This window comes from Saccostrea cucullata, unplaced genomic scaffold (assembly GCF_032062105.1).
Source record: "Saccostrea cucullata isolate Sc308-1 unplaced genomic scaffold, CSIRO_AGI_Scuc_v1 ctg1252, whole genome shotgun sequence".
In the NCBI taxonomy this organism is placed as follows: Eukaryota; Metazoa; Mollusca; class Bivalvia; order Ostreida; family Ostreidae; genus Saccostrea; species Saccostrea cuccullata.
In genome coordinates, this window is record NW_026925150.1 from 1 (window position 1) to 16,729 (window position 16,729).

Genomic DNA, 16,729 nt, shown 5'->3' on the forward strand with positions numbered 1-16,729 from the left:
TTTATAATACCTTAATAAGGCAATTTTAGAGGCAGCTAGTGGGCTTTGAAAAAAATAAACTTGATAATTCCTAGACCAACATATATGGTGAATTATTTTGAAATTTCACAATTTGATGCCTTTTACAATAACTTTTATCTACTAGAATGAAAACGAAATCTCTGGGTCATAATTATAAAAAATATGGAAAAAATATTATAATTTGGCGCTTTTTTAACAAATTCCCATTGGATCCAATAGTGAAATTTGACAACTTTTGAGATGGTCCCCTAAGAAATCGGGGTGGCTAGCATTCGATTTTTAAATCTTAAAACAATAGATATAACATTAAAAATAAATAATAAAAAAATATAAAAATCCGTAGGGCAGAAATAATTAGACTCGTCCTCATTAAAAGAAATTATTATGGAACTTTTAGCATCAGTTTTACATTTTCTTTCATGATACTATTTCCTAAAATTATACAATTTATATTCTAGCATCTACTTCTACGTACACGTATTTATGGCTTACATCTTCAACAAATATTACAATTAATCTATGATTGTTTTTTTGCAATTGTTAGTTAATTCAAACTTTAATCGATGTAAAAATATGTCGATTTTCTACTTTGAGCCAATAAAAGGTCGGATAATACCTGACGAAATATAACTTTACCTTTGCAAAGTCCTATCTCCTTATTTTACTTCACAACTTCAGCGGAATCTGGGTATTACTTGAAGGTCCCCTCTTACAAGTCTTTATATATGAATGGTAAAAGATAAACCCATGACAAATGGGGTTTACCATATGCGTTTTTCCGGTGCTTCAAGTAGGCACCTCTTTCCAAAGATATTTTTCTTGGCTTATAGTAAAAACTCTTGAAGTACTTATACCACTGTTTATTAAGGATAGTCTCCGATGTAATACTTGGAAAATAAAAAGGAAGTCACTTAGAATGACCAAAATAATTGAAATTATTTTTATAGATGTCACTGTATGAAATATAGTCCCTGCTTGTTTTCAAACAAAGGTAACATTTCTATTTTAAGAATTACAATTACTATACTAAAAGTAGGATTCCTATCATATTTATTGTGTTTAAAAATTAATGAAAATTTCATAGAAATCAAGAAGACAATATCACTAATTGATGGTATCAGTGAGATTAAATCTGACCATTTATAATAGAGGCAAGGTCAGGTCAGGATCATTAGCTGTTCCTCGTACATTAACAATAGAAAAATTATGTGGCCAACCATACAATCCCTACTTGCATTTCAAGAGACTGAATGTTTTTTTTGTTTTTTTTGCATAAAAAAATCCTATCATACAGGGCCATTATGGTGATATTACCAAACTGACATAAATAATTTATCTAAAATGGATATTGGCTAATCCTATTTTCTCTACTTTTATTAAATGTTTAGGATATATTTGTTTTTATGTGTTTCTTACATTAATATTTTATTTTATTTTCACATATGATACGATCATTGATAGTTCGTCCTTCGTTGTCGAAAATGACCATAATAATAGCTCGTCTGTTAAGTTTTGTTGTGAATGCGAAGATGGCTGATGAGTCCAATCTTCGCATGGAACGTCCTTCCACAAACTGGGCATGAAGGTCCTAAAGGAGTGTCAACAGAGGCTGCTCTCTTTTTACGCTTTGTGTGTTTTGCTCTTCCAGGTGCTTCATCTCCTTTTGGTACTGGTTTGCCCCCATCATCACGTTTGAGCGCCAGGCACAGCGATCGAGTGCTAGGTTTTCCCATTTTGTAGGTTCTATATGGAACAGCTTCATGGACACTTTAAGGGAATTTTTGTATCTTTCTTCCTGTCCACACCTGGAACGTGTACCATTTAATAACTCGCAATATAGACGCTGCTTGGGTATGCGCGAGTCGACCATTCTACGAACATGTCCAGCCCAACGGAATTGACTTGAGCGTAGCAGAGTATCGATGCTGTACATATTTGCCCGGTTTAGAACCTCTGTGTCCGGGATCCTGTCTTGCCATTTGATGCCCAATATTTTCTGGAGACAACCTGTATGGAAATGGTATAGGTTCCTGGTGTGTCTTTGGTACACCGTCCAGATCTCTCAAGCATAAAGTAAAGTTGTCATATAATATAATAAAGTTGTCATATAAAGATACAAAATGATACAAAAAAGTTTTGATTGTTTACTAAGAGAGAAAAAAAAAGTTTTAACGGATTTTGGCTCAAACCTGTACTTAGATTGAAAGCTTTTAAAAGCTAACATATGTCTAGTTTGTTTGAAAAATCATATTTGTTTGATATATTTTGAATGTTATGTCCCTTATTATCAAGTTACATTTGTTAATTTTTCAAGCATTTGATTGTGTAAAAATTATAACTAAATAAATTGTTCTTTAATAATCTGAGAGGCAGAAAAGATAATATTTTCATACGCCACCATTCCGTTAAAATATAGTCCCTGCTAATTTTCAAACAAAGGTAATATTTCTATTTTAAGTTGTACAATTGTGATGAGGAAAGATTAATATGGTCTTTTAAATGTCTTTCACCTAAATAAATTAGACATATAAACAACTATACATAGAATACCTAGTCAGAAACCAGAAAAAAATCCTACCTTAACACCCTTAAACGGCCTTATCATTTTCTCACAAAGAAATGATCGTAGATTCATTACAAAAATTAATCAAATGATTTATATAATGAATTTGTATGGTAAATGTACGGAAGAGATATTAAACATTTCACAAATACAGGGTACAACTCTGGACAGCTATTTATCTTATTTGATACACGTGTTTCCAAAAATATTCTATTTGTACACCTTATAGTGTAGGTTTAATAATCGTATTAAACACATAAAACGCTACAACTGTATTTTTGTATTTTGTAAGCTTTTTATGCTAAGAAATACACATGTATACCAACAGAATTTTTTTCTTGAAGATGTTGTCAAAAATTGGTTCTAATAAGAGAATTTATACAACAGAATTCCATGTCATTTAAATTTGCTCTAATTTTTTTTCTGTAAAATGACCTAAGAGTAGCCGTAAAAATCCTTGAAAATTATAATCCAGCTCTTTACTATTTCAAATCGCCATTTCCCCTTAAAAAGCCACATTCGATAATGTCAGTCAGATCTTGATTTGATTCAGCATACTCGAAAGGTAATAACATTTTAAGGTGCATAAATACAGATTTGAAGTTAAATTGTTCTCAAATCTCCTGTATAATATCACGACTTATATATTGCAATTGTATTTCACATGAAAATATACTAAAAATCTTGTTCCATCTATGTTATTGAAACTCAGATATTTGGACGGGTTTGATTGACACATCCTTGCACTTTCACAAATTTTAATTTTATTCTTAATATTTAGGAAATGTGGCAATATCGGTGTGTATTTATGAAAAAAATAACATTAAAACTACAGTCCAGAAAATTCAGAGTAGAAAGGTTCGAAGGTAAAACATACTCGCAGTATATTGTCAGTCCGTGAAGTTATGGTGAGCAGACTTTAACAATTGCATTGAGCACATCCCATTTAATCAAGCTCATGCCCTGTTTACAAAAAAACTGTGTACTTTTTAGGGGGGTGTTTAATTGGATAAACCGTATACACAACACTAAGCGCGGTATGACTATACTGGTGAAGGGATTTTGCTTTCGAACATTTGTACTTTGCATATAATTGTTATTCTGGATTAAAGATTTAATTTTTTCAATAAAACACAACAAGATTGCCACTTTTCCAAAGTATTAGTATTAAGAATAAAATTAAAATATGTAAAAGTGCAAAGATGTGTCAGTATTAAGAATAAAATTAAAAATTTTGAAAGTGCAAGGATGTGTCAATCAAACCCATCCAAAAATTTTTAGAAAAAGAACTTTTAGATTAAAAAAGATTTTATTAATTTATTTTGTGTGAAGTGCTATTACAATATATAAGTCGTGATATTATACAGAATATGTTAACTTCAAATCTGTGTCTATGCACGTTTAATAGACAAAATGGCGAATTTTGCTACTGTATAAACATAACACACGCTCATATTTGTTCAATTTAGATTAGACAAATTTCTTTCTTTTTTTATGTAAAAACTCACTAATGTCTGGAAAATTAATATTGCAAGAGGAAAATTAAGAAACTAAATAAAAAATTATATGAATCATCTTTTGTTGTTGTTGTTCAAGTAACACAAAATACATTATTAAATATATTACACAATCAATGCTTAAGACGACCTTTAAGAACTAAATAATTAGAAAAATATTTTTAAGGTGTCAATGTATTTTTATTTCAGAAGTGTTTATAGACAGATTTTTTTAAAGATAAACTTATCCTTTTATTCATAGGAAAACTTAAATCAATAGCTGAGGCGAATCTAATTTTGATTTGAACAGTCCATGGCATAAATATTCAGCACATTAAGTCCATACACATTTCTAAATCTCATGTTAATATCATGGTTGTATTAACTTCAAAATTTTAAAGAAAAACCTCCAAACTATAAAAGTGACAAGTCTTATATCAAAATTATTCTTTATTTTATTGAAAAGAGAACAGTGACATGGATTATACATCGATAGATAACTACAGCACCTGACCAAGGTGTGAACTTTATAAGTGACCCACGAGTTGCATTAATTTTGTCTGTTTTATTTTTATATTCAATTGCATGATACGATTGCAAATGGAGATCCCGAAGAAAATCATATAAGAAATCCCGGCCATTGACCTTTTTTTTTATAATCTACGTATGAGTATTACACCGGAGACGCTGTGATAAACGTTGTAAGTACTTCAAGAGCTTGTTTTTCCAAGTAGTAGAATATTTAATGAATCGAAAAAACCGCTTGGTGGTTATCCCCACCGGTGACAAAAATCATTTAACATTCCCTTATAGAGTATGTGGGCATATGTTGAATCGTTTTTCAGTATATTGTTGTAACTGGTAATCCTGATATTCACAAACAAAGTGTCAGATTTATTGTTCATTATCATACCTATATAAATTATTTGTATGCAGTGGTTAAAATACATGTAAGTAAAATAAAGATGAAAATAAAAGAAAAAAAAAATTAAATTGAAATAACAGGAGTCTAGGTATATTTATTTCCTCAATTTTTTAAATTAACTAAAAATAAAAGACACAAAAAATTAGTCTGTTGATTTCATTTTAACAAGAAAATAATCTTGCCATAGATTTAAATAAAAAGCATTTTAAGAATACTAACTTTTAAATACATGTATCATGGCATGTGTGCATTCCGAGTGACGGATAAACGAACTCTTACCAACATTGGGAGCCAATGGAGGAATTCACAAAATAACGAGCTTTAACAAAATTTAGTACATGTATTTTTGAATAATTCTCTACAACAAAACACTCTTAATTTCGCCTCAAATAACTGTAGCAGTTCAAACGTAATTTTAACAAGTACTTATTTATTTTAAGACCATTTTCCTCTACATATGTGTATATGTTTGTTCTGGGTGATTTCAGGATAATGTACATGTTCTTTAACTATAGCCGTATCAAAGGAATAAGGTATTATTCTAGCAGATATAACCCGCCTTTATAACAGCTAAGCTACATTCGTTTAAAATACCGATGTTTGAGTTAAATAACCTGATTTTGTATCTTGCAACAAACCTCAATTTCACTTATTCTTCAACAATGAGAATATTTCCTATTTTTAGCTCACCTGAGCCGAAGGCTCAAGTGAGCTTTTCTGATCAAAATTTGTCCATCGTCTGTGGTTGTCGTTGTCGTAAACTTTTCACAATTTCATCTTCTTCTCAAGAAAGACTGGGCCGATTTCAACCAAACTTGGCAAAAAGTATCCTTGGGTGAAGGGGATTCAAGTTTGTTAAAATGAAGGGCCACGCCCTTTTCCAAGGGGAGATAATCATAAATTTGTTAAAAATTAATGGCATTTTTAAAAAATCTTCTTCTCCAGAACGGATGGGCCAGGAAAGATGAAACTCATGTGGAAGCATCCTCAGGTAGTGTAGATTCAAGTTTGTTCAAATCATGACCCCCGGGGAAAGGCTGGGGCCAAAATGGCCGACCCTAGTTTTATATAGGAATATATAGGAAATTTTTTTAAAAATCTTCTTCTCAAGAACCACTGGGCCAGGAAAGATGAAACTCATGTAGAATCATCCTCAGGTAGTGTAGATTCAAGTTTGTTCAAATCATGACCCCCCCGGGGCAAGGGTGGGGCCAAAATGGCTGACCCAAGTTTTACATTGGAATATATAGGAAAAATCTTTAAAAATCTTCTTCTCCAGAACCACTGGGCCAGGAAAGATGAAACTCATGTGGAATCATCCTCAGGTAGTGTAGATTCAAGTTTGTTCAAATCATGACCTCCGAGGCAAGGGTGGGGCCAAAATGGCCGACCCAAATTTTACATAGGAATATATAGGAAAAATCTTTAAAAATCTTCTTTCCCAGAACCACTGGGCCAGGAAAGATGAAACTCATGTGGAATCATCCCCATGTAGTGTAGATTCAAGTTTGTTCAAATCATGACCCCCGTGGCTAGGGTGGGGCCAAAATGGCCGACCCAAGTTTTACATAGGGATATAAAGGGAAACCTTTTAAAATCTTCTTTTCAAGTACTTCAAAGCTATGATTAGTGATATTTATATGGAATCATCCTCAGGTAGTGTAGATTCTAGTTTGTTCAAATGATGAACGCCTGGAGGGGGGGGAGTAAATTCAGGCCCGATGTGCTCAGGTGAGCGTTGTGGCCCCTGGGCCTCTTGTTGTAATTGTCTTTGCAATGTGCTCAACATGTTTGATTATCTGACGTGAGTATTTGCTTCGGGCTTCACAGGATTTGATCACGTGACAAACTAAATTTCATTTCCCAGAGAGCGTTTTAACATTGTTGTTTATTTCTTAATTAGGGTGAATTCACTATGCATCGGACACCCTTGTACTTCAACAAGTTCTAGCGGTATCGCCACCGACGGAAAATTATCAAAATGGAGTTTAACATTTAGTTTCTCATTAAAATAATAATTTGGGACACAATTATATCCCCTTTATTGAGAAAATATCCTCAAAAATCGAGTTTTTAGGAATTACTGAAAATTCAGCATGGATCGAACATTGTTTACCATGCATCGGACAGACGGTATTTAGACCGGGAAAATATCATACCTTTATCACAGTGCTTTAAAATCGTTGATATGGAATCCGATACATTTTTTTCTTTTATCTAAGAAATAACCCTCAACTTAAATTTAATTGACGATATCGTTGCACAAATGTAGAATGATTCAAAAGACTTCACTCTGTCTTAAAAATGCTTTAAAATGCTTATAATGCGGTAATTCGCGCCTTTTTCTCGTGATTTATCATACTCTGGTTTGTAGAAATAAATTGAGTCAAATTCCAGACGTTATCTATAGATAACTTGTATTTTGACGGAAAATATAGAGTTTTGATTTTCTTTTTCCGCAAAAAACAGCTGTCAGCTGGGTTCTGTATGAAAATGGAAGTGCTTACCTTTGCATCGGAAAGTGTCCGATGCATGGTTAATTTGTGTCCGAAGTACGGAGAAAGAGACATACTAGTGAAAACCAGCTCTAAAAAGAATAATACGATCATTGAAGTGAAATTTCTTTAAAATTTATGTAAAATTACCAATCTTTGACTTTAACCACCAAGTCTGACTCGTTCCGTTGAAGTCAAATTTTAAGAACGATAACTGTAAAAATTGCAAAATCATAAATTTCTGGTGATTCCCCTTTGATGATGTAAAATATGACGTAACTTCAAGGCCATTCTCGGGGTATTTTTATCACAATATGATAATAACAATCGGTATCATTAAAAAAATTTAATCTTCAGCTTCAAGACAGAAACAAATAAATACAGGGAACTCTTAAGCTGAAAGAGAGTTTATAGTCTAAAGTTGTCCGAAGCAAGGTATATGTCCAATGCATGGTGAATTCACCCTACATACTTAGTACCGACAATATATTATTGCAAGTGCATATTATGACATCATATTATGACGTCATAGTTATTTCCCATTAAAGGTTATAAAACATATCAAGAAAACAACGTCGGCGCAAGGGCATATCCTATCTAATTTAAAATAAATAATGTATAATTCTAAGGAGAATATTCTTAAAAGTAATAAAATTGCTGCACAAATCCTAGGCTCTTCTTCAAACGATAGAAATTTTACTAAACTTGCTCTGGGATGTGCATTTTTACCCTGTTTCAACTTGGTACTGTACGAATATTAACTTAGAAATTGCAGTGTTGACATTTGTGCAGCAATATCTTAAACCCTTGGATTATTCTGCCTCTTTTTATACCTTGTTTCTGTTAAACAAAAAAATGTATGCCCTTGCGCCGATGCGATTTTGTTGATGTTTCTTATAAACTTGTGTAGTAAAGGTCGATGACGTCATGATATGACGCCATAATGTGAACTGGCCATCGCATATCGTTGGTACCAAAAATGTATTAGAAAACAAGTCTTAGCATTTTCTTTGCGATATGTAGAGCAATTACAGGTTTTGAGTGGGTATTTTGCATAGAACCCTCCATACCTTGCCTTAACTCGCTTGCGTTCATGATTTAACTTATTAGTCTCTGTTCATTAAAACACATGTCCATAAGATTTTTTATCTAATTTCTGATTGTTTTTAGAATTCATTTTTAGACATGACCCTTTGTGGACTGGAAAATTGGAGATCCAATGATTTCATGGACTTGTTTCTTCGTTCCGAAAGGTGTTTTTTTTCCAAGTTTGGAAATAAAATAAGTCAAAAGGTCAAAGATATGGCGAATATTGCTAATGTGAGAAAAACATTAACTCCCTGTTTATCCCAAAAACTCTTTAACTTTTCAAAGTGTGCGGATTTGAACGCTGTCAAGAAGAAATTTAATGTTGTGGATTCCTGATTCTGGTTCCTTCCTCTAAAAAAAACTTTCGATTTTTTAGCAATAACTTTTATACATCAAAGTCATATCTAGAGCGACATTTAGAATAGGCCCTCAACATTTCTGATCGATTATATTGCAAATCATTTGAGAATTATAATTATGGACATACATCGTTCAGCATATTCAAGGCAGGGTACATACATTGAACGTACTTTTTTGTTAAAAAAGATTTTCAGATGATGGACTTGCTTTACCTATTTTATGTAACTCTACTTATTGATAAGTAAATTTATTCATTCTCCATTTTCATTTAAACACAATTTTTTATAAATTATCAATTTCTATCAGTGAATTAATTACAGGTATATCTATACATTTATCTCAAGATTTTTTTGATTAGATCCTATTACAATTAGATTGGCAACCATGAAAATATCGAAACATTTTTCACAAGGGAGTATGATTTTGGTGCTAAAAATCCTGATAGTTCAAGAATTATGAAGAATATATTCCAGTACTCGTACCATCTACATCGTAGAAAAAAGGTTTATTTGTCGTATACAAAAGACATGTAGTTGAAATCATATTGTCTTTTCTCTGAGGTTGAAAAGTTTTAATACTAACACTAATGATACTTGAAAAACACAAAAATGACATACGAGTTGTTCAAATGTTCTGAATAATAAATGCGGAAAAAATATAAGACCGGGCATTAAAAAAAATTCGTTTCTGGCTTGTTCACACTGGAATCATTTTATTCAAAAATACGTTTAGAAAATTTAATTTATCTTGTTAGAAGCTGACATACTTCAAATCGAAATCGACGATCCCTGAAATAAAAATTAGATTTATATATAAAATCATAATTACTTAAGTACTAGAATAAAAAGAAAATTAGGGAGATAAGTGTTGTGTAATAAACTTGCAAATACTGCAAGTACAAAATATTGCTTATTTTGAAAAAATAAATGTTCTTGAAATTAATTACACTAAAATAATAAAATGAAATTATAATAAAGAAATCCTAAATCATATCATAAAAGCTAACGTGAATAAAATAAATATACATGTAGTGATCTGTAGTGACATGTAGATTACTTTTTAGATCGAACACGTTGCGTTAACTTAACCCTTTACATTATATTTATGATGACAAATTCAGCTTTTGTATTTCTCAATCATCATGTAGACTGTTTATGAATGCTAAATAATTTTATAAGATGCCAAAATATAATAAATTGACATTTTTATTTTTTACATTTTTAAAATTAATAGACAATCTATTTTATCTTTCTAACCTTCTTCCATCTAGTAAAAAAGCAGATAAATCAGAAAATATACCAACCTTGGCAATGTGCACGTATGAGTTGTACAATTAACAAGCCTTGCTAAAACGTGATGGTTATTTATAAGTATAAACAAAATGTGTTTGTGAAACACTATGCGCCCGGCGGCAACAAATTAAAAAAAACATATTTTTAGCATAAAGGTCACAGTGAAAGTCACAAGGCCATTGATCTTGATGTCATTTGAAAGATATTGATTAGTGATGTATGCATACCAAATATGAAGTCTTTATCTTTCATGGTTCAAAAGTTATGGTGAAGGTTCAAAAAGGCTATTTTTAGCATATGACAGTCAAGGTCACAAGGTCATCGATCTTGGTGTCATTTAAAAGATCTTGATTAGTTAAGTATGCATACTAGATATGAAGTCTCTATCTTCCATGGTTCAAAAGTTATGGTGAAGGTTCAAAAAAGCTATTTTTAGCATATGAGACACAGTCAAGGTCACAAGGTCACTGATAATGGTATCATTTGAAAGAGCTTTATTAGTGGAGTATGTTTGCCAAATATTTAGTCTCTATCTTCTATGGCTCAAACGTTATGGCAATGGTTAAAGTTTGCATTAAAATCTCTATTTTGAGCATATAGGTCACAGTCAAGGTTACAAGGTCATTGACCTTGGTGTCATTTGAAAGAACTTTATTAGTAGAATAAGCATACCAAATATGAAGTCTCTATCATTCATGGTTCAAAAGTTATGGCGAAGGTTAAAGTTTGCAGACAAACAGACAGACAGACAGACAGACAGGACAAAAACAATATACGCCTCGGATCTTTCGATCCGGGCGCATACAAATATTGTCGTAAACATCTGTTTTTATCACAATTGATACTTACTTCCTTTAAAACTGTTTTAAATCAATTTATCTTTATAGCAGATTAACAGTTAAGGCAGAAAATGATATAATCAAATTAGTTTTACTGTCATTGAAATTACAAATGACCGAAAAGGGTTGTAGCAGGTGTTTTGAAAAGAGATTAATGATATTTGTACTTGACTCATACATTCAATAATTTCGAAAGTCTGCAAGTCTTGTTGAAAAAATCACAGAACTCAAACTTATCAGAAATCTGAAATGATTATTTGAATGACACATAAAAGATCCTTATACTGATATACTTTATTGTATTATCCAGAATCCCTGCTATCCATCACTTCTACAATTGAACAGATTGTTTCTTACAGTACAATGTAGGATTGTGGTGTGTATTTTATAAAAAACAAAAGTAATAATTGCCTAATAATTATGAGTTGTGCTTCACTTCAGTTTTCCTTCATTTAAAAGCGCATCGTTCATTCATTCAAAAGGCATAATAAGGAATTAAATAACTTGTATCTTCCAAGTGAAATAAAAAATACTTATTTTAAACATTACAAGTAATTGATGCGCATTTTTATGATTCCACAACAACTGATTTATCCATCACAATACATGTATGTGAATGTTACTTTTTGTACAACCAGTAATCAGGAATACTGAATAATCTTTTCAAATATATAAATTAGAGAAAATGTGTTCAAAACCAAAAAAAAAAAAAAAATAAATAAATAAATAAAATAATAAACTTTATAGAAGATCTTGGAATCACTAATATGCAAAATTATTGATGTATTTATCCCTTAAAAGAAAAAAGCATAAAATTTTACCTATTTTTTTTTATAGTTCTAATCAAATTTCAAATTGAATGTATTTTTTGGGGGGGGGGGATTTCTGAATTCTATACCTGCAAAACAAAGTATCCAGCATACTAACTATGGATCATCGAACTGCAGAATTGCATGATCAAAATGAATTTTGTTTCTGATATACATAACACTACGACGGCGTATAAGTGCCATTTTAACAATGTAGAATTTTTTTTTTAATCGTTTGTACGATTTAATAAATCGTTTGTACAATTTAATAAATCGTTTGTACGATTTAATAAATCGTTTGTAAGATTTATTAAATTGTACAAACAATTTACTAAATTGTACAAACGATTTATTAAATCGTACAAACGATTTAATAAATTGTACAAACGATTTAATAAATTGTACAAACGATTTAACAAACAAATTGTACAAACGATTTATTAAATTGTACAAACGATTTACTAAATTGTACAAACGATTTATTAAATCGTACAAACGATTTACTAAAATTGTACAAACGATTTATTAAATCGTACAAACGATTTATTAAATTGTACAAACGATTTAATAAATTGTACAAACGATTTAACAAACATATTGTACAAAAGATTTATTAAATTGTACAAACGATTTATGAAATCGTACAAACGATTTACTAAATTGTACAAACGATTTACTAAATCGTACAAACAATTTATTAAATCGTACAAACGATTTATTAAATCGTACAAACGATTTATTAAATCGTACAAACGATTTACTAAATCGTACAAACGGTTTACTAAATCGTACAAACGATTTATTAAATCGTACAAACGATTTATTAAATCGTACAAACGATTTATTAAATCGTACAAACGATTTATTAAATCGTACAAACGATTTACTAAATCGTACAAACGATTTACTAAATCGTACAAACGATTTATTAAATCGTACAAACGATTTTTAAAAAAATTCTACATTGTTAAAATGGCACTAATACGCCGTCGTATAACACCGATTTCAAGAAATAAAAAAAAAAATCCTACAAAAAATAAAACATAAAAAGTTTAAAATTTCTTTTTCGATCAAGAGTCTTATTCTCCATAAAGAGTGTAAAACTTTTTCTCCAGATCAAGAGGAATCAAATGCTTTTTCTTATCTTAGGTATCATCTCTTTACAATATACAGTTATTGACTGGGTATGAGGGCAGCATATGATTTGTTGGACCTGAAGGTGAAAATGTTGCCCGAGGCCGCAGGCCAAAGGCAATATTTTCACTTTCAGGTCAAACAAGTCATACGTTGCCCGAATCCCCGTCTATAACTGGTTTTTTATACCCTTCAGTGCTCACTTAAGACTTAAGATTTAATCACTACACACTATATTATCAATTACTTTATTATGGCTTAATCAGTAAATATAAAACAATAGCTGAGAAAGAACAAAATCAATTATACTTTTATTATACTATAAAAATTATTCATCAGAAAACATATACACTTCACTTCTTCCTTGCTAGTAGCAACAACACTTACAGCTCTTAACTTTGGCTATTTCCGTGTCGCCGATATTGAACGATGATTAATTATTTGTTACGTAGCAGTGACGTTGCGGTCTAGCAATTGTTATGTTGGACCACCAGGACGGTCAACAGTGAAATTGTTAGACCGATGTAATAAACATTTCTTTTGTTGGACTTTTTAATTTATTAGTAATAAATATATATAGAAAGCTATTTATAAGGGTATAACAATGATAATTATAAATATATAACTGACGTATTTACATTTTCTAAATCTTATAGATACATGAGAATCATAAGCCCATAATAACACGTTCAATGTATCAAATACAATTTATCATTGAGTCAAATGCTGACTGACGTTTTTCATACCAATTGTTAGTCCATTATTTATACACATAATTGACGACGGATTTTTTCCGTTATTTCCTGATCATGACAACGAGCACACGGCAGGTGTGACCGGTCGGTAGGGGATGCTCACTCCTCCATGGCACCTGATCCCACCTCTGATGTTTCAGAGGTCTGTGTTTGCTCTGCTCTTATTTTGTATATTGTTTAATGTACGTTGAGATTGAATGCTGTTCGTTATCTCCATATCCGTCATCAATGTATTTGACATTCCAATTGAATATTTAAGGTTAATATATGTTTTGCATGACATACAAGCAAAATATATCTATAATATTCAATAACTTAAGACGCGAAGACATTAAGTAGTGAGGGATCTTTATCGTGTCAATTCATGTCGTGACATTAGCCCACAGTTTTAAAGATCTAGCCCAAAAGACCCGCAAAAGCCACCTTTTCGTCGCTTGGTGAAAAAGTCCCTACCCTTTTTTATCGGCTGAGGTCAGTCGCTTCTCTTTCATACAGATACATATGTACATCAGAAATGTTTGAGAGTTTTGTATCGCAAGCTCGAGGCATTTTGATCATATATAAAGAGAAGATTCATTTATTAATTTATGTTGTTTAACGTCCCTATCTAAAATTTTTTACTCATTTGGAGACGCCACTGCTTCCCATTGGAGAGCTGCAAATTTGTCCTAAGCTCGGCTTTTAGGGTCATTGAGGAGTGAAGGATCTTTTTCGTTTCAGAATCCACTGCTACACGTGACCTCGGTTTACACGGTCTCACCCGAAGGACCGGTCTCCACGTCCCACAGTAGGATTCCGCGCCGCGACGTAAGGATGGACTCTTTACCTTTCAACTCTGAGTAAAAGAGAGGACAACTGGATTCTCTAGATGCCTACATAAAAAGAACGAAATTAGATATGAAATGAACTTGTTTTATACAACTAGAATTTCTACTCTACAGAACATTTAAAAAAGCTGCGATATAGTCTTTGCATGTTTGGGAATACCTTTGTGATATTACCAGGGGCGGATACAGGATTTGTGGTTGCAATTGGGGGGGGGGGCGTGGTTAATTTTGAAGACGCGAGGGGTCAGATGGGGGCCCAGGGGGCGAAGCCGCCGGAAGCTCCTGGGTTTTCGTGTATTTTATAGTAAAACGAGGCACAATAATAGTGCATATTTTTATATTACTTTTTTGTTATAAGTGGCATACAGGTCCAGATGTTTGAATAATAATTGTATTGAATGTTTCTCAATTCTTGATGTATTGTAACACATGTCAATATAATAAACGATTTACTTACTTATTACTAATTAATAGTGGTATTGGTTAGTGATGTACCAAAGTACGACGTGTTTAATACTAGTCTTATTATACTTTGAATGGTGGTCTCTCTCAGGGGGCGCAGCCCCCGGAAGCTCCTGGATTTTTGTGTATTTTAAGAGTAAAACCTGGCAAAATAATAGTGGTTTGGTTACTTTTGTACCAAAATGTGGCGTTATAAATTTAGTCACATCATATTTTGAAAATCTTAGGGGGGCGTGCACCCCTCACGCCCCCCCCCCCCTTAAATCCATCAGTGATTACTTTAAATTGACAGAAGAATACCTAATGGGTAAAGGCTGAGATTTAAAATTAAAAAAAATTATTCAAGCAAGTCAAAAGTAGACTCAATTTTTTCTCCGGTTTCCCTCACTGTGACAGACACATTGATTTCAGTCATACCGAAAATGAAATGCTCTTCTGCCTCCCATTCCCCCTTGATAAACTCAGGTACAGAAACTTTTAATCGTCCAACATATTGAAGCTTTCATCGATCACAGCAGCATCAATTTTCTCTGTGCAATAAATTCTCAGATCGTAACTTTTCTGATCATGCTTAACAAGGAATCCTATTGCCGTTACCACTTTTCCATATGATGGTACTTTTGTATCTCTAGCAATTAATTGACCAAAAGCATCTTGACATCTTTCAATACCATTTTCGTCTACATATTGTTTTTCTTCCGGATGAATTTCAGGATCAAATATGTCATCTGCAGCTGCACCATAGGAATACAGCAATATTCTAGCAGATATTGCTTGTGGATTGTGTCCAAATAAAACTGCTCCCTAAATAATAGCTACACTACTTTCATTGGGAATAACAATGTTTGATTGCGGAAACTCCCGAAGCTTTCTTGTAGCAAACTGCATTCCAAATATCCTCCGACAATTAAAATATTTTTAGCATTTGGTATGGTTTCGACAATTTTCTTGACGTGTCGAATAGCCTGCTCAAGTGATACTTCTAAAAATCAAGCTTGATGAAACTTTTAGGTTGTCTCTTAATAGTTTTGACTTATCTTTCAAAAATAAAGGTCTCGATAGATTTCAATTTTTCATCTCTAGAGTTTTTTTCGTTTAATATAGCTGGCAATCTTGTAACGAAGGAAGTTTCTGAATCTGGAGGTATTGCACGCTTTTTGTTTTAAATCATAATCATACAAACTCTTTGTTAAAATCAATGACCAAAAGGGAAAAACTAAATATGTTCTAATTTCGGATCGAAAATATACTCGAGTGTAAAGACGAATAATGACCCCCATCGAATAATGACCGGGGTGTCATTTTTCAACGACAATAAATGACCCCCACCCGTAGAAAAAAAATCATTTTTTGTAGAAAAAGGGTCCTAGGGGGTCATTATTTTATATGTTTGTCCTATAAAATAATGACCTCCATCGAGAAATGACCCCCTTTAAAGTGATACAAAATATACACCCTTTGATATCTTTTTTTACAGCGAAACTAATTTTTACATTTTCTGTAACCAGAAAAATACAAAAAGTCGTATGAAATAATTAAGAGATTCACGTAGTCTTTCAATGCTAAAATTGTGTTTGAAAAGAGATTCTTTAATTGTCAAGTAAATAAAATTTCTTTTTAATATTCCTCCTTATAATGTTTGCTTAAAGAATGATATTCCAC

At 32.0% G+C, this 16,729-nt stretch overlaps 1 protein-coding gene across 1 annotated transcript in view; it reads right to left on the bottom strand.

The window, feature by feature from the left end:
• Window positions 1-1,609: 1,609 nt before the first annotated feature.
• Window positions 1,610-16,729, bottom strand: part of LOC134268197 (major vault protein-like) — a 126,091-nt gene continuing 110,971 nt past the window's right edge. The window contains exons 23-24 of the mRNA XM_062750387.1: window positions 3,329-3,332; window positions 1,610-2,028 (exon numbers count right to left, since the gene is read on the bottom strand). Coding sequence (XP_062606371.1) covers window positions 1,610-2,028; window positions 3,329-3,332 — 423 coding nt within the window. The remainder of the gene's footprint in view (window positions 2,029-3,328; window positions 3,333-16,729) is intronic.